This window comes from Scylla paramamosain, chromosome 28 (genome assembly GCF_035594125.1).
Source record: "Scylla paramamosain isolate STU-SP2022 chromosome 28, ASM3559412v1, whole genome shotgun sequence".
Taxonomy (NCBI): domain Eukaryota; kingdom Metazoa; phylum Arthropoda; class Malacostraca; order Decapoda; family Portunidae; genus Scylla; species Scylla paramamosain.
Window position 1 is genome coordinate 12,178,907 of NC_087178.1, and position 21,943 is coordinate 12,200,849.

At 46.7% G+C, this 21,943-nt stretch overlaps 2 protein-coding genes and 2 non-coding genes across 6 annotated transcripts; 1 reads left to right on the plus strand and 3 right to left on the minus strand.

Annotated features, from left to right (window-relative positions):
* Positions 1 to 269: 269 nt before the first annotated feature.
* On the plus strand, positions 270 to 4,605 carry LOC135115154 (uncharacterized). The gene is made up of 3 exons (XM_064031655.1): positions 270 to 629; positions 704 to 3,196; positions 3,955 to 4,605. The coding sequence occupies exons 1-3, from the start codon at positions 270 to 272 to the stop codon at positions 4,603 to 4,605; spliced, it is 3,504 nt and encodes a 1,167-aa protein (XP_063887725.1).
* Positions 4,606 to 8,114: 3,509 nt separating this feature from the next.
* On the minus strand, positions 8,115 to 8,307 carry LOC135115163 (U2 spliceosomal RNA). The gene has a single exon (XR_010275836.1). It is a non-coding gene; the product is annotated as a U2 spliceosomal RNA (small nuclear RNA).
* Positions 8,308 to 10,192: 1,885 nt separating this feature from the next.
* Positions 10,193 to 10,355, minus strand: LOC135115159 (U1 spliceosomal RNA). The gene has a single exon (XR_010275833.1). It is a non-coding gene; the product is annotated as a U1 spliceosomal RNA (small nuclear RNA).
* Positions 10,356 to 10,613: 258 nt separating this feature from the next.
* On the minus strand, positions 10,614 to 21,713 carry LOC135114914 (uncharacterized). Of its 3 annotated transcripts, none has more exons than XM_064031177.1 (3): positions 20,646 to 21,332; positions 18,594 to 18,633; positions 10,614 to 16,475 (listed from the first exon to the last, which is right to left on the minus strand). In XM_064031177.1, the coding sequence occupies exon 3, from the start codon at positions 16,108 to 16,110 to the stop codon at positions 10,771 to 10,773; it is 5,340 nt and encodes a 1,779-aa protein (XP_063887247.1). In that variant the 5' UTR covers positions 16,111 to 16,475; positions 18,594 to 18,633; positions 20,646 to 21,332; the 3' UTR covers positions 10,614 to 10,770. The 3 variants fall into 3 exon arrangements, 2 of the variants coding, with proteins under 2 accessions (XP_063887247.1, XP_063887246.1); XM_064031176.1 differs by having other exon boundaries at positions 20,568 to 21,332; XR_010275716.1 differs by lacking the exons at positions 10,614 to 16,475; positions 20,646 to 21,332 and adding an exon at positions 21,425 to 21,713 and having other exon boundaries at positions 16,484 to 18,633.
* Between the last annotated feature and the right edge of the window lie 230 nt (positions 21,714 to 21,943).

Below are 21,943 nucleotides of genomic sequence, written 5' to 3' on the forward strand. Positions count from 1 at the left end.
CCCGAGCAATCCTCTCCACGGGGTGCCCGCCTGTCTCAGCGAAGAAACCCGCGCGGTGGTCAACTGCCTCGTGGCGCGGATGGTGCAGTTGATGGCGGAGCTGCTTGCCAGCCCTGATCACGTCCCCGCTAGGCGGGACGATCTGGACGCGCTCCTCCGCCAGGAGACGGCCACGGCCATCTCTGAGTGCGGCCTCCTGCCACCACCGCTGAACTCGAGGGACCCACGTCTGTGCCCCTCCCTCCAACCACCAGACCTTCACCACCAACATGGAGAGGAGATATGCTGAGGGCGCCACCCACGCGGACCAGCCTGCAGGGCCCCCCAGGCTCAGAGTCCTGCAATGGAACGTGCAGGGCCTGCGACCCAAGAAACATCAAGTCCTACAGGCCGTCTTCGAGGAACACCTTGACGTTGTGCTCCTCCAGGAAACACTGACACCCGCCGACTTTGAATGGAGGGTGGCGGGCTACACCCCTCACTCGCTCCCCACAGCGGAGGACACCCGAGGCTGTGCAGCACTGGTGAGGAACACAATCCCTCACCGTAGGGTTGCAGCCCCAGTCAACTGCGGGGACGGTGTGGAGGTCCTGGCGCTGGAGCTGCAGGAGGGAAGTCTCCCGCTCCTGGTATACAACGTATACAGGAGCCAGCGACACCAGCTGGAGGCAGGAGAGCTTCTCACCCTCGCCTCCCCCTCCAGTCTCTTGGTTGCGGGCGACCTCAACGCCCACCACCCCATGCTACAGTCACCGTCCCCAGCCAACGAAACGGACCGACCCTCACCAGCGACCACTTTGCCACCCTCACCACCCTCCCAGTGGCCCCGCCGGTCCCACCCCGCCTGCCCCCACGCTGGAACATAAGGAGAGCGGACTGGACCAAGTTTCAGGCCTCTCTTGACGAGTGGTGGGCCGCCTATCAGCCGCCCGCCGACCTACATCAGCAGGAGAGGGACCTGACGACGGCCATCCAGACCGCAGCCGCCGCAGCCATCCCCAGGTGCACCCTGAGCCGCCGCCACCGGACAGACTGGTGGTACTACAAGGAAGAGGTGCGCGAGCACAACCACCGTGTCAACCAGCACAGGAAACTGTACAAAAGGCGCCCCAACCCCAACAACCTAAGACTCCTACAGGATGTGGTGGCCCGCGCACGGCAGGTATCCCTGAGGGCCAGAGAGGCTAAGTGGCTGGAGTGGTGCGCCACTTTTAGCCACCACACGTCTCTAGGCCAGCTGTGGAGGAGCGTGAGGACAGCCTCCGGCGCTGTCCCGCCCCGCCCGCCCGCCCACCCGCACCCGCAGCAGGAGGCAGAGAGGCTTGCCACCATGTTCACCACGCGGAGCTCCAGTGACCAGCTTCCTCCCCAGACACAACGCATCCAGCAGCAGCTCCGACCACACCGCGACGAGGCTGTCAGGGAGGCGATGGAGGAAGCCGACGTGACTGACCAGCCCTTCTCCCTTCAAGAGCCGGAGCGGGCTAGGAGGAGAGGCCGCGACACGGCAGCGGGGGCGGACGGCGTGCCATACTCCATGTTGGCGCACGCTGGGCCGGCTGGGGACGCCGCGCTGTTGGCCACCATCAACGCCTCATGGATGGCGGGCTGTCTGCCGCCCGCGTGGAAGGAAGCCGACATTCAGCCGATTCCAAAGCCGAGGGAGCCCACCAAGATCAGACCCATCTCTCTCCTCAGCTGCACGGCCAAAACGGCTGAGAGGATGGTGCTCGCGCGGCTACAGTGGCGCGTAGGGCCCTCTCACCCACATGTGTTCGGCTACACCCGCGAAGTGAGCACGGCAGACAGCATCCTCGCCCTGCTGACCCAAATTGACCGCCGCCCCGCCGTCATCGTCTTCATCGACCTCGAGAAGGCGTTCGAGCTAGCCAGCCCTCACGCCATCCTCGACGCACTCGTGCGGAAAGGGGTGCGAGGAAGGCTGCTGGCCTGGCTCCGCGACTACCTGCAGCGCCGCCGCGCCAGGGTTAGTAGGTTCCAGGGCCTGAGGTCGACCTTCAAGGTACTTGAGAACGGGACGCCCCAGGGCGGCATCCTCAGCCCCCTACTGTTCAACCTGCTGATGGAACAGCTAGTGGCACTGCCTTTCCACGCTGGCACCGTCCTGCTGAGCTACGCCGATGACCTCGCCCTCGTGGTCACCGGAAGGGGCAACAAGCTCAGGAGGACGCAGCAGGCACTCGACCTCATCAGCGGGAAATGCCAGGACCTGGGGCTCAAGATCTCGGCAGAGAAGTCCCGGGCCATGATGGTGAAGGCAGCAGACCCAACCTGGCAGCTCCACGTCCAGGGAGTTGAGCTGGCATGGACCAACTCCTACCAGTACCTCGGTGTGTGGGTGGACAAGCGGCCGTCCTTCACAGCCCACGCCGCCTACCTGAGGGAGAGGACGCAGTCTAGGCTGAGCGTGATGCGGGCCATGACGCGAATCAACGCGGGCGCCACTTTTTCCGTCCTGCGCCAGTACTACGTGCACGCTGTTCGCTCGCTGGTGGATTACAGCGCCCCCGTCCTCATAGCACTCTCTCCAAACCAGCAGGAGCGGATCGAGGTGCTACAAAACACCGCAATGAGGACCATGCTGGGGGCACCGAGGTGGTCCAGCGCATGCGTCATGCAGAGCGAGACCAGACTGGTACCCCTCACCACCAGGGTACAGCAGATCACGGCCTGCCGCGTAGCGAGGGTGCTGCAGCGTGACGCGGAGGGAGTGACACAGAGGAGACTGAGACTGGCGGGGACGCAGGGCGCCGAATCTCTCCGCCGCAACCCGTGGTTGCTGCAGTGCACGCTGGCTACCCACAACCTGGCTCGCATGGAGAACTGGCCACAGGCGGACCTCCCTGCCCCCACCTTCCGTGCCCCACCCCCGTGGGAGCCACCCGCGGCAGAGTTCTCCGCCACACAGCTGCCCGCCAGCAAGGCGCTCTGCGCCGTGGAGGAGATGCGGCAGCACGCCTTCATGGCCCTGGCGCAGGTCACCGAGCCAGACAGTGTTGTGTACTACACCGACGGCTCGGCTGACCCTGACAGCGGAAGGACGGGCGCTGCTGCCATCACCAGAGGGGCCGAGGTGTGTGAGAGGACTCCCGACCACTGCTCCACCCTGCAGACAGAACTGGTGGCCATCCTGCTGGCCCTGGAGCACGCTCAACACCGGCGGGAGCGCACCGTGGTGCTCCACACCGACTCATAAGAACATAAGAACATAAGAAATAAGGGAAGCTGCAAGAAGCGACCAGGCTTACACGTGGCAGTCCCTGTATGAAACACTCCTACCTATTTCCATCTGTTATCCCCATCCATAAACTTGTCTAATCTTCTCTTAAAGCTCTCTAGTGTCCTAGCACTAACAACATGATTACTGAGTCCGTTCCACTCATCTACCACTCTATTTGAGAACCAATTTTTTCCTATCTCCTTCCTAAACCTAAATTTTTCAAGCTTGAACCCGTTATTTCTTGTTCTACCCTGGTTGCTGATCCTAAGAATTTTGCTTACATCACCCTTGTTATAACCCTTATACCACTTAAAGACTTCTATCAGGTCCCCTCTTAACCTACGTCTCTCTAGAGAATGTAAATTTAACCGCTTCAACCTCGCTTCGTAAGGAATACTCCTCATCCCCTGTATCCTTTTAGTCATTCTCCTCTGTACTGATTCTAATAGACCTATATCTTTCCTGTAATGTGGGGACCAGAACTGCACAGCGTAGTCTAGATGAGGTCTGACCAGCGCCAAGTATAACTTTAATATTACTTCCGGCCTTCTACTTTTAACACTCCTAAAAATGAATCCTAGTACCCTATTTGCCTTGTTTCTGGCTTCTATGCATTGTTTCCCTAGACGGAGTTCAGAGCTAACTATAACTCCTAAATCTTTCTCGTACCCTGTACCTACCAGAGTTTGGGTGTTTAATGTGTGGGGCTACAGGCTCCCCAACAGCCGTATCCCAGCGACAACGTGGGCCTCGTCACCGTCATCCTGGGTAGCCTCCAGAGCCTCGCCGCGCAGGGGCGGCGGGTGAGGCTCAACTGGATACCCAGCCAAGTGGGAGTACGAGGCAACGAGGCTGCCGACGCAGCCGCCAAGAGAGCTGCTAGTGGCCCCCAGGTGACACGGCATGTGCCGCCCAGCCTGAGCCAAGTGAGGGCGCGAGCCAGGCTCGCCGCAACCAAGCGCGCCCGCCACACGCACCGGCAGCTGGAAACCAGGAAGAGACAGGCAGCTTGGTACGCCTCCGCCACTGGCTACCAGTCGTTGGACGCCTCCCAGCAGCAGCCCAGAGCAGACGGCGTGTTGCTGCAACGCGTAAGGCTGGGCTACTGCACCAGGGAACAGCTGTACGACGACTTTCGGTGGCAGGAGTGCGACCACTGCGGGAGGCACAGCCGCCACCCGCTAGTGCACTACCTACTGTCCTGTCCGGCCACCGCTGCCCTCAGACCAACGCCGCCACCACCGGCCCATCCTGTAGGCGGTGATCTCCTCAGCAGCCGCGAGGCCAGGGCTGCCCTCATCGTCCACCACACGCCCACAGACCTGATGCTGCGAGTTCTCAGGGCAGCGCCCCCTCCCCGCTGAACAGGTCGCAGCTCATTTTCTGACCGGCGAGCAGCACTCCTCGCCGCGCCACCGCACCGCCCACCACCGGGACCCAAGACTCCCCCCACCTGCGGGCTGGTGCCCGCTTTGTGTATTATGTACATTCATGTATATTTTTTCTTTTGTGCAATATGTATATATGTATATGTTGACATAATACTCAATAAACCTTTAATAATAATAATAAGTTATTTTAATAAATATCAATTATCAATTTACTACACCACTTCAAAACTGAGTGGATGACTGGAGTTTACTATCATGTGTGTATGTCATCTTTGTGTGTGTAACATGGTAGATGAAAGACATAAGAACATAAGAACATAAGAAATAAGGGAAGCTGCAAGAAGCGACCAGGCTTACACGTGGCAGTCCCTGTATGAAACACTCCTACCTATTTCCATCTGTTATCCCCATCCATAAACTTGTCTAATCTTCTCTTAAAGCTCTCTAGTGTCCTAGCACTAACTACATGATTACTGAGTCCGTTCCACTCATCTACCACTCTATTTGAGAACCAATTTTTTCCTATCTCCTTCCTAAACCTAAATTTTTCAAGCTTGAACCCGTTATTTCTTGTTCTACCCTGGTTGCTGATCCTAAGAATTTTGCTTACATCTCCCTTGTTATAACCCTTATACCACTTAAAGACTTCTATCAGGTCCCCTCTTAACCTACGTCTCTCTAGAGAATGTAAATTTAACCGCTTCAACCTCGCTTCGTAAGGAATACTCCTCATCCCCTGTATCCTTTTAGTCATTCTCCTCTGTACTGATTCTAATAGACCTATATCTTTCCTGTAATGTGGGGACCAGAACTGCACAGCGTAGTCTAGATGAGGTCTGACCAGCGCCAAGTATAATTTTAATATTACTTCCGGCCTTCTACTTTTAACACTCCTAAAAATGAATCCTAGTACCCTATTTGCCTTGTTTCTGGCTTCTATGCATTGTTTCCCTAGACGGAGTTCAGAGCTAACTATAACTCCTAAATCTTTCTCGTACCCTGTACCTACCAGAATTTGGGTGTTTAATGTGTACCTATTGTGTGGGTTTCCTCTACCTACGCTAAGCACTTTGCATTTATTGATATTAAATTGCATTTGCCATCTATCCGTCCATTCATTCATTCTATCTAAGTCTGTCTGCAAGGCGATGGCATCCGCTTCTGACCTAATTAATCTACCTATCTTTGTGTCATCCGCAAATTTACTAACATCGCTACTAATTCCACTATCCAAGTCATTGATATATATTAGAAATAATAATGGCCCTAATACTGATCCCTGTGGCACCCCACTAATGACATGACCCCACTCGGATTTCGAGCCGTTTATTAGCACTCTCTGTCGCCTGTTACCAAGCCATGACCCTATCCAACCTAACACCTTCCCATCTATCCCGTGCGCCCTAACCTTTCTCAGGAGCCTTTGATGGGGCACCTTGTCGAATGCTTTACTAAAGTCCAGATATAAGATATCATAACAATCACCATTATCTACTGCCTCGTACACCTTACTGTAAAAACTTAACAAGTTTGTCAGGCAAGACTTCCCCTTCGTGAAGCCATGCTGTGACTGATTTATCAAGTTATGTTTGTCTAAATGTTCCCTAATGTTCCTGGCTATTATTGACTCTAACATTTTACCTACAACTGAAGTTAAGCTGACAGGTCTATAATTAGACGCTAAAGTTTTATCCCCTTTCTTAAAGATGGGTACTACATTAGCCTGCCTCCACATTACTGGTACCTCACCCGACTCCAGTGATTTCCTAAAGACAGAAACTAACGGCTCACTAATAATCTTTTTACATTCCTTCAGTACTCTGGGATATATTTCATCAGGTCCTGGTGACTTGAACTTTTTTAGCCTATCTATCTCCTGCTCCACTATCTCCCTAGTTATGGAAATATCCGTCAGCTTCTCATACTCATCTGCTCTAAACACCTGTTCACTATCTGGCATATCCTGCATGTTTTCCTGAGTGAAGACAGTTAAAAAATAATCATTCAGAAGTTTACTAATCTCCTCCCCAGAACTAACCAGCTCCCCATCTGCTGCCTTTAATGGACCTACAGTATCCTTATTTTTCGTCCTGTATACTCGTACCTGATAAAATCCCTTGGGGTCCGTCTTCGCCTGGCTGGCTACCTTTAATTCATAATTGTCCTTAGCTTTCCTCGTTAACTTCCTGACTGTTCTAACTAATTCATTATACTGTGTCCTTAAAACCTCCTCACCTGCCTTTAATCTCTTATATATACTTCTCTTACGCCCTATATAATGCTTTAACCTAGCAGTCATCCATTTAGGGTCATTTTTTTGTGATCTTATTGTTTTATACGGGATATTTGCTAACTGACCTGTATGAACTTTATCTACGAAATATTTATACAATTCATCTACATTTACTTCACCTAATCTCCTCATCTCGTTCCCTACCATCCTCTCCCCTCCCTCATCAACTCGCCTCGACCTTACCTCTCTCATTTCAGCATGACCTGACATTCCAACATGCTCACACCTATCTCCCCCCTTCCTCTTTTCTCCTCCCTTCTGGAGCCTCACCTCACCTCCCTCATCCTGCCTTATCTCTCTGAACTCCGTCCCTGACCTGACCTCACCCTGCATCCTTTGCCAGTCCACTCCTTGGAGGTACCTTTTCAATTCTTCAAAATCTGCTCTCCTAAAGTCAGGTATTTTACTAGTGTTTTTATTTCTAACAGTTTCTTCCCATTCTAGATTGTACCTAATTTCCCTATGGTCACTGTTACCTAGCTGTCCTCCAACCTCTACCTGCGTGACTGCTTCCTCCCTGTTAGTAAGAATTAAATCTAGAATATTATTCCCCCTTGTGGGTTCTACTACTACCTGTTTTAAAAAATTATCCTGAATTACCTTAAGGAATTCCTCTGCTTCCTTGTTACCCACAATCAGACTCCAGTCGATATTCCTAAAATTAAAATCTCCTACCACACATACCTGACTGTACCTGCCTGCTCTATTTAATTCCTGCCACAGTGAGGTGTTAATTTCCTCTGTACTGGTCGGTGGTCTGTAAACTACCCCTAGTACTACTGACTGCGATCCTTCCTTAATATCTACCCATATCGACTCTGCTTTGTTATCTGTTTTAATTCTATTGTTCATACAGCACTGTAATGTGTCCCTAACGTATAACGCGACACCTCCTCCTCTCCTGTTTTCTCTATCTTTATAGAACATTGTATACCCATCTATCTTAACTTCTGGATTAAATACTTTTCCTGACATATCTAACCAAGTTTCAGTTAAAGCAATGATATCAAATTTCTCTACACTCGCTATTCCTCTAAGCAAGTCTATTTTATTCAGAATACTTCTACAATTTGTGTAGTAAACACTTAAGCTATTTCTCACCATCCCTAAGCTAGCTTCCTTTCTATGTAATGCTGATATGCACACCTTGCTAAGGTTTTTTTTCAGATGAAAAGGTTATTTTCCCCTGGGGGAGTGGACCGATCCCGGAAGTACTGCAATACAGGGCCGATCCGCGGCAAAGGTGGAGCAAGCCCCTAGCACTTCGCCATAGTCCAAAAAACAGATTAATATCGTAGATCCCACATGGGGATCGTATCAGATATTAAGCTGATAAGAACAGATACTACACTTTGATCTTAGCCAAAAGGCCGAGAAGCGATACCTTACAAGGGAAACACGGGAGCCACACTGTCCCGGGCTGAACACCCAGGCCGATCATTGCTGTACTATGTTACTGATGTCAAACCCCTGGGTTATTTACAGAATACTATTAAGTCAATGTTGGGAACTTAAATATATTCTTATTTTTTTAGGTTTATACCAGTGCTTCCCTATCTGGAAATCATCTTCCCAAATATCACTGCTTAAAAGTATCTGGAGAGAGAGAGAGAGAGAGAGAGAGAGAGAGAGAGAGAGAGAGAGAGAGAGAGAGAGAGAGAGAGAGAGAGAGAGAGAGAGAGAGAGAGAGAGAGAGAGAGAAAACTACTCCAAGAACAATGTACGGCGATAATAGTGCGTATAATATAGAACAATGTAGAGCGATAATAGTATGTATCATATAGGGGCAGCCACATGTAGGCCTGATGGCCCTCACAGGAATTAGTTTCTCTCTCTCTCTCTCTCTCTCTCTCTCTCTCTCTCTCTCTCTCTCTCTCTCTCTCTCTCTTCCTTTTTCCTAAATCTAATGAACAAGTGATCGTAAGCACCTCAAAGTAACGTAATTACATGCACCATGAAGTGAATAAGATTTAGTATCAACGAGTGTTTACACAACGGGACAGATTTCTATGTATTAGAAATTTCTAAACTTATTTCAGCAGAATAAACATTGATCGGCTGTAATGAATGTCAACATGATCCAACCTTGCTCAAAACCTCGGATAACAAGCAAGAGTAAGCATGTCATCTGTACCACGCTGTCTCTGCCTATGTCCAAATCTTATCATGCAGCTTTACAAGTACAGACAAGAAGTTCTTTCCAGCATAACAATGTTGATATTCTTCCCAGTGCCTAAGTTAGCCATCACTACTGCTACACAAGTTTTCTACTGTGCGTATCATGAACCAGAGACTCGTCAAAACCTAATCTTTACCTTTACAAACCATTTCTCTGCAAACAATAATGTCTTAATTTAAAGATTTAATTTGCATGGGTGAAATTTCATATGGTTCCTCAATAATTACTCAACCAATTACACTGAAACTTTGTATGTGTCGTGCAAATACGTTCCACATAACCAAGCATGTCAAATCTGCATTTGCATGTGCGTCCACAAACGTGTCAGGGCAACTGATGCACTATTACAAAAATAAAGCCGAAGCATTATCAAGTCGAAAGTTCACGCTTGTGTCGTTCAAATGCAATATGCACTTAGTGAGCATTCCGCAGTGGGTGCGACACTCGTTCATTGCCAATCAATAGCACTGGACATACTTGTTCCCATATCATCTGCTTAAAGGGAGAAAATATACAAAGGTACTTCACATTATGGATTAACGGAGACACATTGTAATTATTAAAATATACAAAGGTACTTCACATTATGGATTAATGGACACACCATGTAATTACTAAAATATACAAAGGTACTTCACATTATGGATTAATGGACACACCTTGTAATTACTAAAATATACAAAGGTATTTCACATTATGGATTAATGGACATACCATGTAATTACTATCCTTCAAAAACATCCACACTTGTTCATAATAGTAATACGTAAGATGTAATAGCATCACGAAATATCATTCAACAACAGTAATAAATACGGACATGAAGGAACGCAGCCCCGGCCTTCTCCTTAGAGTAGACAGCAGGCAGAGCATCTTTGGCGTCATCCCCCAACGGTAATGCATCTACAGTTTTCACTATCTATTGTCATTCCACACCATCAGAGACAATAGGGGGATGCGCGAACGCACTGCCTCGCCATCAAAGTTGTAAGCAGAGCCGCATAGACACATGCGAGAAATGAAGAATCTACATTAACCTCCATCGTTACGTAACGGCCAGACATTTGTCATTCTACATCAGGATCAATGAGGGGGATGCGCGAACGCAATCCCCCGCTATCAAAAATTTCGCACTCGAGTTAACCACATTTGGGTTAATCGCAGGGGTCAGCACCGCCGGAGTGCAATGGTGGGCCTCGCCCTGGGAGAACCGCCTTCATGATCACGGTGTCTCCTGTGCCAGGTAAGTATGCCCAATGCCTTTTTTTTTTTTTTTTTTTTTTTTTTTATTTATTTATTTATTTATTTATTTTTTATTTTTATTTTTTTTTTTTATTTTTTTTTTTTATTTATTTTTTTTTTATTTTTATTTATTTTTATTTATTTATTTATTTTTTTTTTTTTATTTATTTTTTTTTATTTTATTTTTTTTATTTATTTTTTTTTATTTTATTTTATTTTTTTATTTTTTATTTTTTATTTATTTTTTTTTTAAGATTTATTCAGGAGTACAGACAAGTATATTTCAAGGAAACAAAAAAGCTTATAAATAATATTTACATAACAAATTACTCCCGAAACGGGCCATTGCCGTTGGCGGCCCGTAGCTAAAAACTAAGAGGTGAGCCATAGCATGTGTCCCTCTCCTATCTCTAGCTAAGCTAAGTCAGCGTGGTGGCGGGTATTGTTGGATTGTATTCGTGAGAATGTCCATGTGGCTAGAGAAGAGTGTTTTCAGCATTCTCACAGCTGTGCCCCTTGCTTCAATGTCTTGTGGGTTCATGTGGTGTGTAGATAGCTGGTGGCGGAGTTGTTCCGTCTTGTCACATTGCAGCACCCAGTGTAGTAACGGTTCTTCCTGATGGACCCCACAGTGGGCACACGGCCGTACTTCTTGTTGACGTATTCTCCAGTTGCACACGTATCCGAGTCTTAACCGGTGAAGATGTACTCGTAGTGTCCTCGGCGTACCTCTCGGAATCCTAAGTCTCTTGCCGTCCGTCACTCCTCTGTACCATTGACAGCTCCTGGATCCTTCTGCAGCATACGTCCTGTTTCTGTTTGTCGTAATAGTAGTCTCTCGTCGTCGTGCAGCCATCTTCATTGCCGAGAGTGAAGGCTGGACATGTGTTGTGACTTCAGCAAGGAGCGCCGCTGTCTTCGCTGCCATGTCGGCTGACTCGTTCCCATGAATCCCTACGTGGCTCGGAATCCAATTATTGGTGACAGTTTTCCTTTGACGCTGCAGTTCCCGGATGTTCCTCTTGACGGTGGTAGTGAGCCGAATGTTGTCCTTTAGGTTCCTTGCTTGGAGAGCCTCCATTGCTGACTGTGAGTCGGTGTGTATGATTATGTCGGTGTTGGGTAGTGTAGTAGCGTGAGCCGTGGCTTGCTGTATAGCTACCATCTCTGCCTGCATACTGCTGCAGCCATCAGAAAGTCTTGTTAGGAACTGTTCTCCGTTGTAGATGAAGGCAGCTCCGCTTCTGCCATCTTCGTCCACTGACCCATCAGTGTAGAAAACTTCAGCGTCGTTAATTGTCAGCCTGGCTATCTGGAGCTCGCCGTGTATTCGTCTTCTTACAGTGTCGTCTCTGGGAGCCTCAGGGAGCTTGCAGCTGTAGACCGTATGGTTCTCTGTCCAAGGAGGTGGTTCTGTATAACCTTCGCATGCAGTATCTTCATCCAGTGCTCCGACGTATCTTAGTCCTGAGGATGACAATGCTATGTTGGCCTTGCGAGTCCACCTGGTGGTGTCGAACTGCTCTCCCTGGGCTGCTGCGGTTCTAAGCCTGGATCGTGTCAGTGGGTAACCAGGTGTGGTGAGAAGCTTCGCTGTGGCTACTGCAACATTTTTAGTGATCCTTGCTTCTACGGGCGCTATGCCCGTCTCCACTTGTAGATTACTAAGTTTTGTCCATATAGGAGCTCCAACAATAAGGCGCATGGCCTTATTCTGCTGTACTTGTAAGGCATGTAGTTCTGTGGGATTCAACCCGACCAGAGCAATGGAGGAATAATCTGCGTGGACATAGTAAGATCGTAAGACATCATAGTCGGCTCCGGAAGATAGTGCAGTCATGCCTTTCATCGCATTGATCCTTGTGGCCATTCTTTCCTTTAGGTACTCGACCTGGGGCTTGAAGGAGAGTCTGTAGTCGAAGTGGATTCCAAGGCACTGATGTTTCTGGACCCACTCGATGTCAGTGTCCTGGATCCGTAGATTTCCCTCAGGTATCCTCCTCTCCTTGATAAGCATGGCTTTAGTCTTAAGGGGGTTAATCTTGAGGCCGAGTTCTGTACACATCTGCTCGATTTTCAGCAGAGCCACCTGAGCTTTGCGGTGTTTGGCATTCCCTTGTGAAATCAACTGGAGATCGTCGGCAGAGCAGAGGAGTTTAACCCCTCTCTCAAAGTCTATGCTGACCAACCTTTCCATGACTAGGTTAAATAGTATTGGGGACAGAATCCCTCCCTGCGGGGTGCCATTTTCTAGAGAGTATTGAAGGGACGTCTTCCCTTGGAATGTGACTCGTAGATGTCTTCCAGTGATATAACCTTGGATCCATTTCAGTAGTCTTCCTTGTACCCCTTTAAGTGCGAGCGTCTCTAGGATGGTCATTGGGTTTACCAACTCAAACGCTTTTTCCAGATCAAGAAAGACTACCACGGAAGGGTGCCCATCTACCGTGCTCAGGAGCCCTGCTAGATTCTCTGTCGTGCCGACACCTCTTCTGTAAGCGAAGAGATGAGGGTGCAGCTGGCCGACCTGGTGTTCCAGCTGTCTTCGAACAAGCTTCTCTGCTGTCTTTCCCAAGCAGCTGAGGAGATGAATAGGCCTCGGGTTGCCGGGGTCCTTTGGTTTAGGAATGGGGGTCACATTGGCAGTTTTCCATGTATCTGGTAACTGGCCTTGTCTCCAGGTGGCGTTTATTAGGGCCAGTAGCATAGTCTTGGCTGCTTCCCCGCTGTTCTTGATCATCAGATATGTCAGCCGGTCGTCTCCCGGTGCTGTGTCCTTTCCTGTCTTCTCAACACAGAGAAGTTCATGGAGAGTGAAGTTGACATCGGAAGGGCTGGGTTGCTGACAAGCTGTTGCTATGGTGTTGCGTCTGGCAAGGAGCCTGTCGTCTTGCCTCCTTCTGGTGTTGGTCGGTAGTTGTGCTGACGACGCGCGATCTCTGAACAGTGTAGCTAGTCTTTCCGCCTCAACTTGTGGGGTTGGGTGGAGGGGAGCTCTTGTTCTTGTTTTTCCGGTGACTCTGCGGATGTGGTCCCATAAACGAGCCAGAGACGTGTGTGCATTTAACTGGGAACACCACTCCAACCATTTCTCGCGTCTTATTTCCTTTAGTCGTCTGTCGGAGCTTCTTACTGCGGCTTGTAAAAGTTCTTTATTGTCTTCAGTCCTTTGCCTCCGAAACCGTTTCCTGGCTGAGTTGACCCTTGCATATAGTTCTTTGACCTCGTCGTCATAAAACCAGTGGTCCTTGTAGTGGCGGTTGCTGTGAGAAGACACTGGGCAAGCTTTGTCCAGTGCCGCATGAAAGGCTTGGACGAGGTTCTTCTCAGCTTCATTTATGTCGTCCGGAGTTATATACGTTTCACTCCAGGTGTCCAGCTCTTGTTGGAATGTAGGCCAGTTGATGTGTTTGATGTTCCACTTGGGCGGGGGAAGCGTAAGATACTCCGGGGCAGAATCTTCAAGGGTGATATTAACGGCAAAGTGGTCGCTTGTAAGGGTGGGGTGAACGCTCCACTGAATTTTTGGGTACAGGTCCGTCGATACAAGCGTTAGGTCTAACGTTCCTCCTTGTATATGGGTTGCTTCTGGTCCAGTCGCCAGGGTGACTTCGGGTATGTGTTCGAGCAGGCTGACGATTTGTCTTCCAGCAGCGTTTATCTTCCCCAAGTTCGGGTTAAACTGTGGGTGGTGAGCGTTGAAGTCGCCACCTATCAGGACAGTGTCATAGTAAACTGTGCTTAGCAGCTCGCTAGCGATGAAGTCCGTATTTGCCTTACGGTATACATTGTAGATTGCTAGCTCGTTGTTCCGTGTCGTTACTCGTACTCCCAGTACCTCGTTTCCTTCTCCGCAGTCAGGTGTGTCAGCTATTTTGATTGCTGGGAGCGTGTTCTTTACCAGTGTGGCGAGGCCGTTGGTTCCTCCTGTCTGTGGTGTGAGGAAGACTTGGTAACCTGAGAGTCGGAAGATGGTGTTGGGCATTTTAGTTTCTTGTAGGAGAAAAATGTCAACATCCTCTGCCTCTGCTGCTGCCCTGATGTGGTGTGTTTTACTACGCAGCCCACATATGTTCCATTGTATTATCTTAAGGTTGTCCTTTTCTGCCATGTTGGGTGTTATTTCTTTCCAGTAGCTGTTTTGAGATGATGTTCTCTTGCCCGTCTTGCTGCGGGTGACTGGCGCTTTAGGTGAGGCATGCTGTCCTGCGTAGCTAGGGCTGGCCTGAGCTACAACATGTCGTCTGCCCTCATCGTTCCTTCGTCCCTTTCGGCCGGTTAGTTGCTCGCTTTTTCCTGTAACGCCGCTCTCGTTGCTCAGGGTTTCGTCTCCACTCTTGTCTGCGCTGTTTGTCTCGTCCTCATGGTCTTCATTAGTTGTGTCAATATCTACCTCTTCAGCTTCTGGGTCTTCCTCATCTTCTGTTTCTTGAGTGTCAAGGTGTGTGGTGGTGGTGCTTGCCCGAAAAGTGGCTTCAATTAATGTAGTAATCTGAGTTTTTATGGCATCTCTGTTGGCCTGTGGATGAAGTATGGAGATAAGGCCTTCAAGGAGCGTGTGTAAGCACGCCGGCGTTATCTCAAGCGTTTCACATGTGTCTTTAGCTGTGTGGTTGCTGGCTGTGGTGGTCGTATCTTTTTCAGTTGTCTGCGTAGCGGCTTCTGTTGTATGTAATTCCTTATGCGAAAGTGTTGCTGGCGGTGGCGATACAGGCTGCGAAGTCGTAGTCTGGGGTGCTGGAAAATGCGCCGGGTCATTTAGACTAGGCGCTGGCTGGACTTGAAGGTTTGGAGGTTCGGGTTGATTATGAGGAATGCCCATTTTGTCCCTAATTGCCTTTTTCCTAGCAGGACAGTGCAGGCTCCAGGCAGGATGACTACGTTGACAATTTGGGCACCTGACATCAGCCGAGATGTGATTTTCTCTCTTGTTCCTGAAGCATTCCTCGGATTGGTGGCGGCCGCCACAGACTGCGCACGAGAACGGCCTGGTGCAAGTAGTTTGGTGGTGGCCGAAGTGTTGGCACCTGAAGCACCGAATAGGGTCAGGAGTGTATGGGCGTAATTTGTATTTCCCGTACCACCCTAAGTCGACAGTGCTGTCAGGAAAGGTTCCTGTAGCTTTGATAAGTACCTGTCTGGTTTCTACAGTCCTCTCCAGGTGTCTGTCTTTGAGCGTGAACTGCTCAGCCTCCAAGACTTGCGGATGCTGGATCAACAGGTGAGGCTCCAGCCCGAGGGGGAACTTCATTACCACCCATCGTTTCTGTCTTTCCTCCGGGTCGAGAGCTTCAATCCGAACCGCCTTGTTGTGGATGGTCTTGGTGTTGCTAAGGAGTGTAGCAGCCTCGTCGGTTAGTGCAGTGATGATCACTTCCCGCTTCACGTTGGGACGTACCTTAAGGCGAAGTGTAGGATGTGCTCGCGCCAAGGCATCTACGACGTCAAATCCTGTCCGGTAGTGTTCGTTTGGAAGCGCTTTGAATTTGCGCCATGGCTGCCCCATCTGATCCGGCTGGATGTTGATGTCTTCTCCTAGGGCAAGCTGCTGTTGTCGTCGGCGCTCCCTTGCTTCCTTTCTGCGGTTCTTCGTACGTTCCTCCCGTCCTGTCTGGAAGTCGTCCTCTTGGTCCTCGGGTTGTGGTCCGTCTCTCGGTCCTGGGTCGTCCTCGCGGTCCTCGTTGGTGGCCATCCTGAAGTCCATGATACCAACCACGTACTCCCTAGAAGCACCTCTCCGGCTACGCGGGGAGATGCACGCCATTAGTTGCTACCATGGTGTAGGTGTTACGCATCTCAGCTAGTCCAGTTCACCTCTCACCCTAGCTGCACCTCCCTGCTACGCAGGGAGATGCATGTCCTATGGCCTAGCTCTAAGAGCAGCCACCTAAAGTTCCTATGTACCTAGACCCTTCTGTAGGGACTAGCTCAGGGGAAGAGTTCCCTAACTACCTAAGTGCACTATACCAGGGTCGGGTTTCTGAGGCCTCACTGGCCGACACTCAGGAAACCCCTAGTGGATTGGAGATTCACAGCCGGGCTACTAATCCGGACAGCTTCACTCCTCTCCATTGGGCAGATCCTTCTAATGCCAAAACTTCGCTCATGTAAACCTAAACTGCTAAACACCTGCAAAAACCAAAAACACCTTATGCAAGAACTTTTTCCATAGCAAATTTAACCTTAAAAGTATTATTATATTTTACATGGAAATAAAAGTTATCATTCAATGTTTGCCTCGTGCTTATCCTATTTTATGCAAAGAAAGAGGATAAACCTGACAAGAAACCAGTACACACACACAATTGCAGTAACCTTAAATCACCTTAGCAAAGTAATATTTTTTTCAACTTAATTTTATAGGAGGCAGTGACCAATTGTTGTTAACAGGTATATAGGAGAAATTAATACAAAGTTCAACATTAAGCCCTGCCTATGATGCAGATTTTAGAAGAATGAATGAGCAAATTGATATTACCCACAAGTTGTCCTTCAAGTGTAACTTAGGCTAAATACAGCAGCAAGGAATGGCACGGCCTTCAGGGAGTATCATATGTGGGATCCTGTGATTAGTTTTCAACTAATCACTTCAAGTCTGGCTCAGGGGTATAAATGGTCTCAAGTCAACTAACTTATGCTTCCCAATTTTCATCTATCAAGCAGCTGCCTGCTCATTAACTTATACGAGTTACCATCCTGCCCATCACACTACCAGCAACTCACCACTACCTTGACTTTTCTCTAGCTTCCCTATTGTCCTTAACCCTCATAGGACTGTACTACCTCAAAGGCAAGAAAATAAAAAAAGAAATTTCCTGGATTCACTGACTATGCACTAGTGCTAAAGGAGAGGAATGAGTTGCCAGAGGGGGAGAGAGTAAAGGACATCTGGCTAATTGGAGGGTTGTGATATTGTTGCCACCAGTGAAGCAGGCTCTCAACAAGCTGACTTCCTAAAACCTACTTGACTTTTTTATTATATAAATTCTATTTACAGCATACACTGTTGAGCTTTGCTTGCCATTCTCTAACTTAACATGCAAAATCTATTAATATATACAGTACTATCTGTCATTCAATAATGATAAAAAGTAAAATAGAGTTATCTTACTTTCTGCTGAGTAAGCTTTTCCTAGAACAAACACTTTCAAGATTTGTAATTTTTTTTTTAATACCAATTTAAAAATTTGTGCTCACAGGGTCCTAACGTAAACACACTTGTCCCTGAGGGCAAAGCCTGGGTTGATGACCAATAATTCAATTAAAATACAATTCAGCAATCCTTCATAAAACAAATTAAGTGACGGAAAGCCTCATTAGAGTTCAAAACTTCGCTACCAGTATCTTAATGTGACAGCAAGGGCCGTAAGTAACCTCTGATGAGGATATGAGCAGTCATTCAGTAATACTCATTCAAACAGTAGCAATGCTGAGTAGCAGGAATTCCAAAGCATTACCTAACACCATGTGCTGCCACCTATAACATATGCTAAGCTCATAAACAACATATTTGCACCTTCACATCAAGCTTTTAAAAACTGCATTGTGTTTAGCAAACATCCACCATGTATAACAAAGTCATTGAAGATTTTGTGAAGTTTAGATGGCACAGGGTCCTAGCTATATAAGAAAAATCATCACATGAGAAAACAAAAGATCATGTGCATACGGTTGTTAGTGCCTGAATAAGGACTGAAATTTCTAATTCCACATGTTATATAATCCAAGGTTCAGTCCAAATACACTGAGTTGTCTTTGGACTAACACAAATTGTACTTGGAATTGAAAAATTTGATTATACTTGTACATACTTACATACACCAAAGTACAGTATTTTGAAAAATACAAAGTGCATTCAAGTCCATTGTACTAAACCAAAAGATATAAGTAATCTATATGAATTCTAGTGAACCTTGTGAAGACATTATTGGGTAAACATATGGAGTGTTATGATACTGCAGAGTTATGTAGAATAAAAGTACTATTCATTTATGTGAGTATATCAAAATTTCTCAACTTTGCAATAGGAACTCTTTTTTTCATATAATGTAGGGACTTAAAAAAATGTACAAGTACAATGACTTGTACTTGGATTTCGACTTTACATAAATAGCAAAATGAATGTACATGAAAATATCCACATAGTTCTTGAACATAGTAGAATTGCCTGTACTTGGACCCAACCCTGAGTTAGCATCCCCCACACGAACAGTTCTTAAAACTGGTAAACAGTGAAGATAACAGTACCTTGGGAGTCCAACGGAAGAGCTGAGCAGTGAGCAGTTTTCTGTAAGAAGCAGAACACAAACATGAAGTGTTTAATATACAGCAAGACACAGAGTTTTAGTACATAAATGGTACACGAGTTACCCAGCACAGAAGCCACATGTAATTTAAAGTAAGATATGTGACAAAAGCTAAATCACTTATCCTCTAAATAACATGAGGGGTTCCTAAGACATATGGTAAAATGGGGTCTATACACTTTGAAGATGCATCATTCTTCAATTCAATTCAATTAATAAGCATGAATTGTTAAATGATTATGTTAAATGACTGTAGTGGTGAGATGAACAAGGTGAGGTGTGCGTGTAATATTGCAGACAAGACTGAGGCTGAGAGCAACAGGAGCTTCATGAGAAAAGGCCAACTGTTTGAGTAGGATTTGAGTGACCAAGTGAAGCAAGTTCTTTTAAAAATGGAAGCTTAGAAGGACGGGAGGTATTATAATACTATAAAAGACATAATAAAGCCCAGAGAAGGACTAACAGGGAAAGTTTTATGCACACAAACCGTCAGGCTGTCTGCCATCAGTTGACAAGAGTTGGCCCAGAAAATATGAAATCTACAGAACAATGATTCAAATACAAACGCATAATGCTTATCTACTCTGATTGCTTAAATTATACTTAGTTAACAAATATCTCATGTTATTAATCAAAACTGTCAACTACAATCCTTGATCACAGGCCAATTATTTGTTAAAAAATCTTGATTCCCCATAAGTAATGTCTGTAACTTTGAATTCTTAATAACCCAAACTCAACCAAAGTCCAGTATAAGGCTGAGTTAGCAGAAATAAAAATTCAGAGTTGAAAACAATGATTTCTGAGACCACAGGAAGTTGAGTTGCACAACACTGGGATAACTTCATTAACCTGCACCACAAAAAAGGACACCCTATACTATACATATAAACAAGTCCCAAACAGTCATCCCTTAACATCCATAGCAAGCCAGTAAGACAACCTCTCATGTTGAAAATGTGCATGTACATATCTCCTGGCCCTCTTTGGGACATCCCTGAATAACAGAGCTATACACATCAAGAATATTGAGCTGCTGTAGGGCAAAGCAAGGAAAAGTGCCTCTCTCTGGTAAGAAACATTCTGTAGGCTACCTTGCAAGGTAAAAGTTTCTTAAGGCCACTGTTGATATCATCAAGTGTTTTGTCTTTCTTCAAGAGGCTACTTCCTGTACAACCTATAGTCCTACCAATAGGCCACTTCCTATAGCCCAACCTGCCCAGAGGAGACACCTGCTACCTCAACCTCTTTGTGAGTATTTGCAAACCATTTTATATTTTGAATATTTTGGTATTCAAAAATATTATAATTTTCTGTGCACTTTGACCGCATTGCTGGGTAGAGCAGTATTGCATATATGTCACCTTGCCTCCTGGTTGGTGGTTAGAGGGACAACAAAAAAATATAAGGAGATCCTATTGGTATGATTAACAAAACTATCAGCATTAGTAATAGACAGCAACATTCTGGAAGAAAAACTATCATGAAACATTTAAACATCTTATGAGATACACTAAGACAAAAGAGATTAATTAAAAAAAATTACTAATATTAAATCTTGATATCTTTCTCTTAGACAGTTACATCTGGTGCCAAGACAAAATAATTATATTAATACGCTATCACACATAATTACTGCTACTCAAGAATCACTATAATGTTTAACTTAAAATGCATAGGTATCTCAGATTCACTCTACATCCTCCTTTCCTCGAGACTTCCTCCACGCCATACACAAACACATCACAGCTTCACTCCACACCCTCCTTCCCTCGAGACGCCCTGCAAACACACACACACACACACACACACACACATCTTACAACTTCCGTACAAAAAAATAAATAAATAAATAAAGCCCTGAAAGACAAAAGCTCGCCTACAAGTGTTTTAAGTGTTAAGCAGACACCCTCACCTTAGCCGCCATTAACCTCCGGTCCACTGCCAACCACCACCTCTTCGTTCCTCCTCCCGCCCTTCCAGTTTGACTCACCGTGCTCACTCATGACTGTAGCCTTGCGCCGTGCCGTCAGGAGTAAACAGGACGGTGGGCATGATGAATATGGGAGGATTTAATCCTATAAATCGCACATAAGAGCACGCCACTACTTTGCCTAACCCCGCAAATGCCACGTAGACAACTAGACTGAGAAGTGTTGCCACGTGTTAGGTACTAAAATCATCTAATGACTCCCAGAACACTTCATAGATAACCAAATAAGCAAGCAAATAAATAAATAAATAAATACTATGAAACATTACACCAGAAATGTTAACATGTACATGATCTTGTTAATTTGATTTTATATAACACTATGAAGAAGGTACGAGCATAAGAATTTATATAGATTACATAACAAAAAAATTATAAATATACTGAGTGGTTACTTACTGTTCATGTTTTATTTTCTTTGAAATGATAGGTTTTCAGGAATGATATTTCTAAGTTCTTGTCTTTATCAGTTAAGCATATTTTTCTGTACTTTCCATTTCATGTCTTCGACACATAGCATTATTAGACACATTGTGTTACATATTACAGGTCCATACAGGTCCAAATTATAAATAAGAAGGAAAAAATTAAGACAGTGGTGTAAGTAAAAGCATATTTCCGAGAACATAGAAAGAAAGAAGTGGAAGATAGCATGATGAGCTGCGCGAGGTCATGATGATCAAGGATGGCGCACATCTCTATTCAATTCGCAAACTATTAATCCCTATCTATCATCTTCTTACAAGACAGAAAGAAGGAGGTAATAGTACCGTACATACCAGAGAGCAGGCCTTATGTTGGCAACTGTTTCGCTGTTAGATCCGAGGCAGAGCAACGAAGCGCGGCGAACTGGGTGATTCACAAGCAACTCCTCTCCTTCCCGACTGTGAGATGTGGAGCTGCATGTCTCTCATTGCAGGCGAGTAAGGACTGAGGGTGACTATGGGGCGTACGGGCAGGGAAGAGGGTTTGGCGTTGGTGACAGGTAAACACTCCCTGACTCGTTTTTACCGGATATGAGTATGTGTCGTAACCTACAATCTCTCTCTCTCTCTCTCTCTCTCTCTCTCTCTCTCTCTCTCTCTCTCTCTCTCTCTCTGTGTGTGTGTGTGTGTGTGTGTGTGTGTAATGTGATTATTCGTGGGACTTGGTTAATTAGTCACGTCTTATAGCAGGGGCATGGAAAGTCTCCGTTCCCTGCTTCATTAATAGCTAACAAACGTCCTTTTCTCATTCACCTAATTTTCAATCCACGCTTTCACTAAGCCACATACACACCCAACACGCTTATCACGTTT

Bases quoted from the DNA above. Each gene is read 5' to 3' on its own strand.
- LOC135115154 (XM_064031655.1), top strand. From the start codon at position 270: ATGGAGAGGAGATATGCTGAGGGCGCCACCCACGCGGACCAGCCTGCA. The intron at 630-703 runs GTATACAACGTA...CTCCCCCTCCAG, and splicing joins AGGGAAGTCTCCCGCTCCTG to TCTCTTGGTTGCGGGCGACC. The intron at 3,197-3,954 runs GTGCTCCACACC...GTGGGGCTACAG, and splicing joins ACCGGCGGGAGCGCACCGTG to GCTCCCCAACAGCCGTATCC.
- LOC135114914 (XM_064031177.1), bottom strand. From the start codon at position 16,110: ATGGCGTGCATCTCCCCGCGTAGCCGGAGAGGTGCTTCTAGGGAGTAC.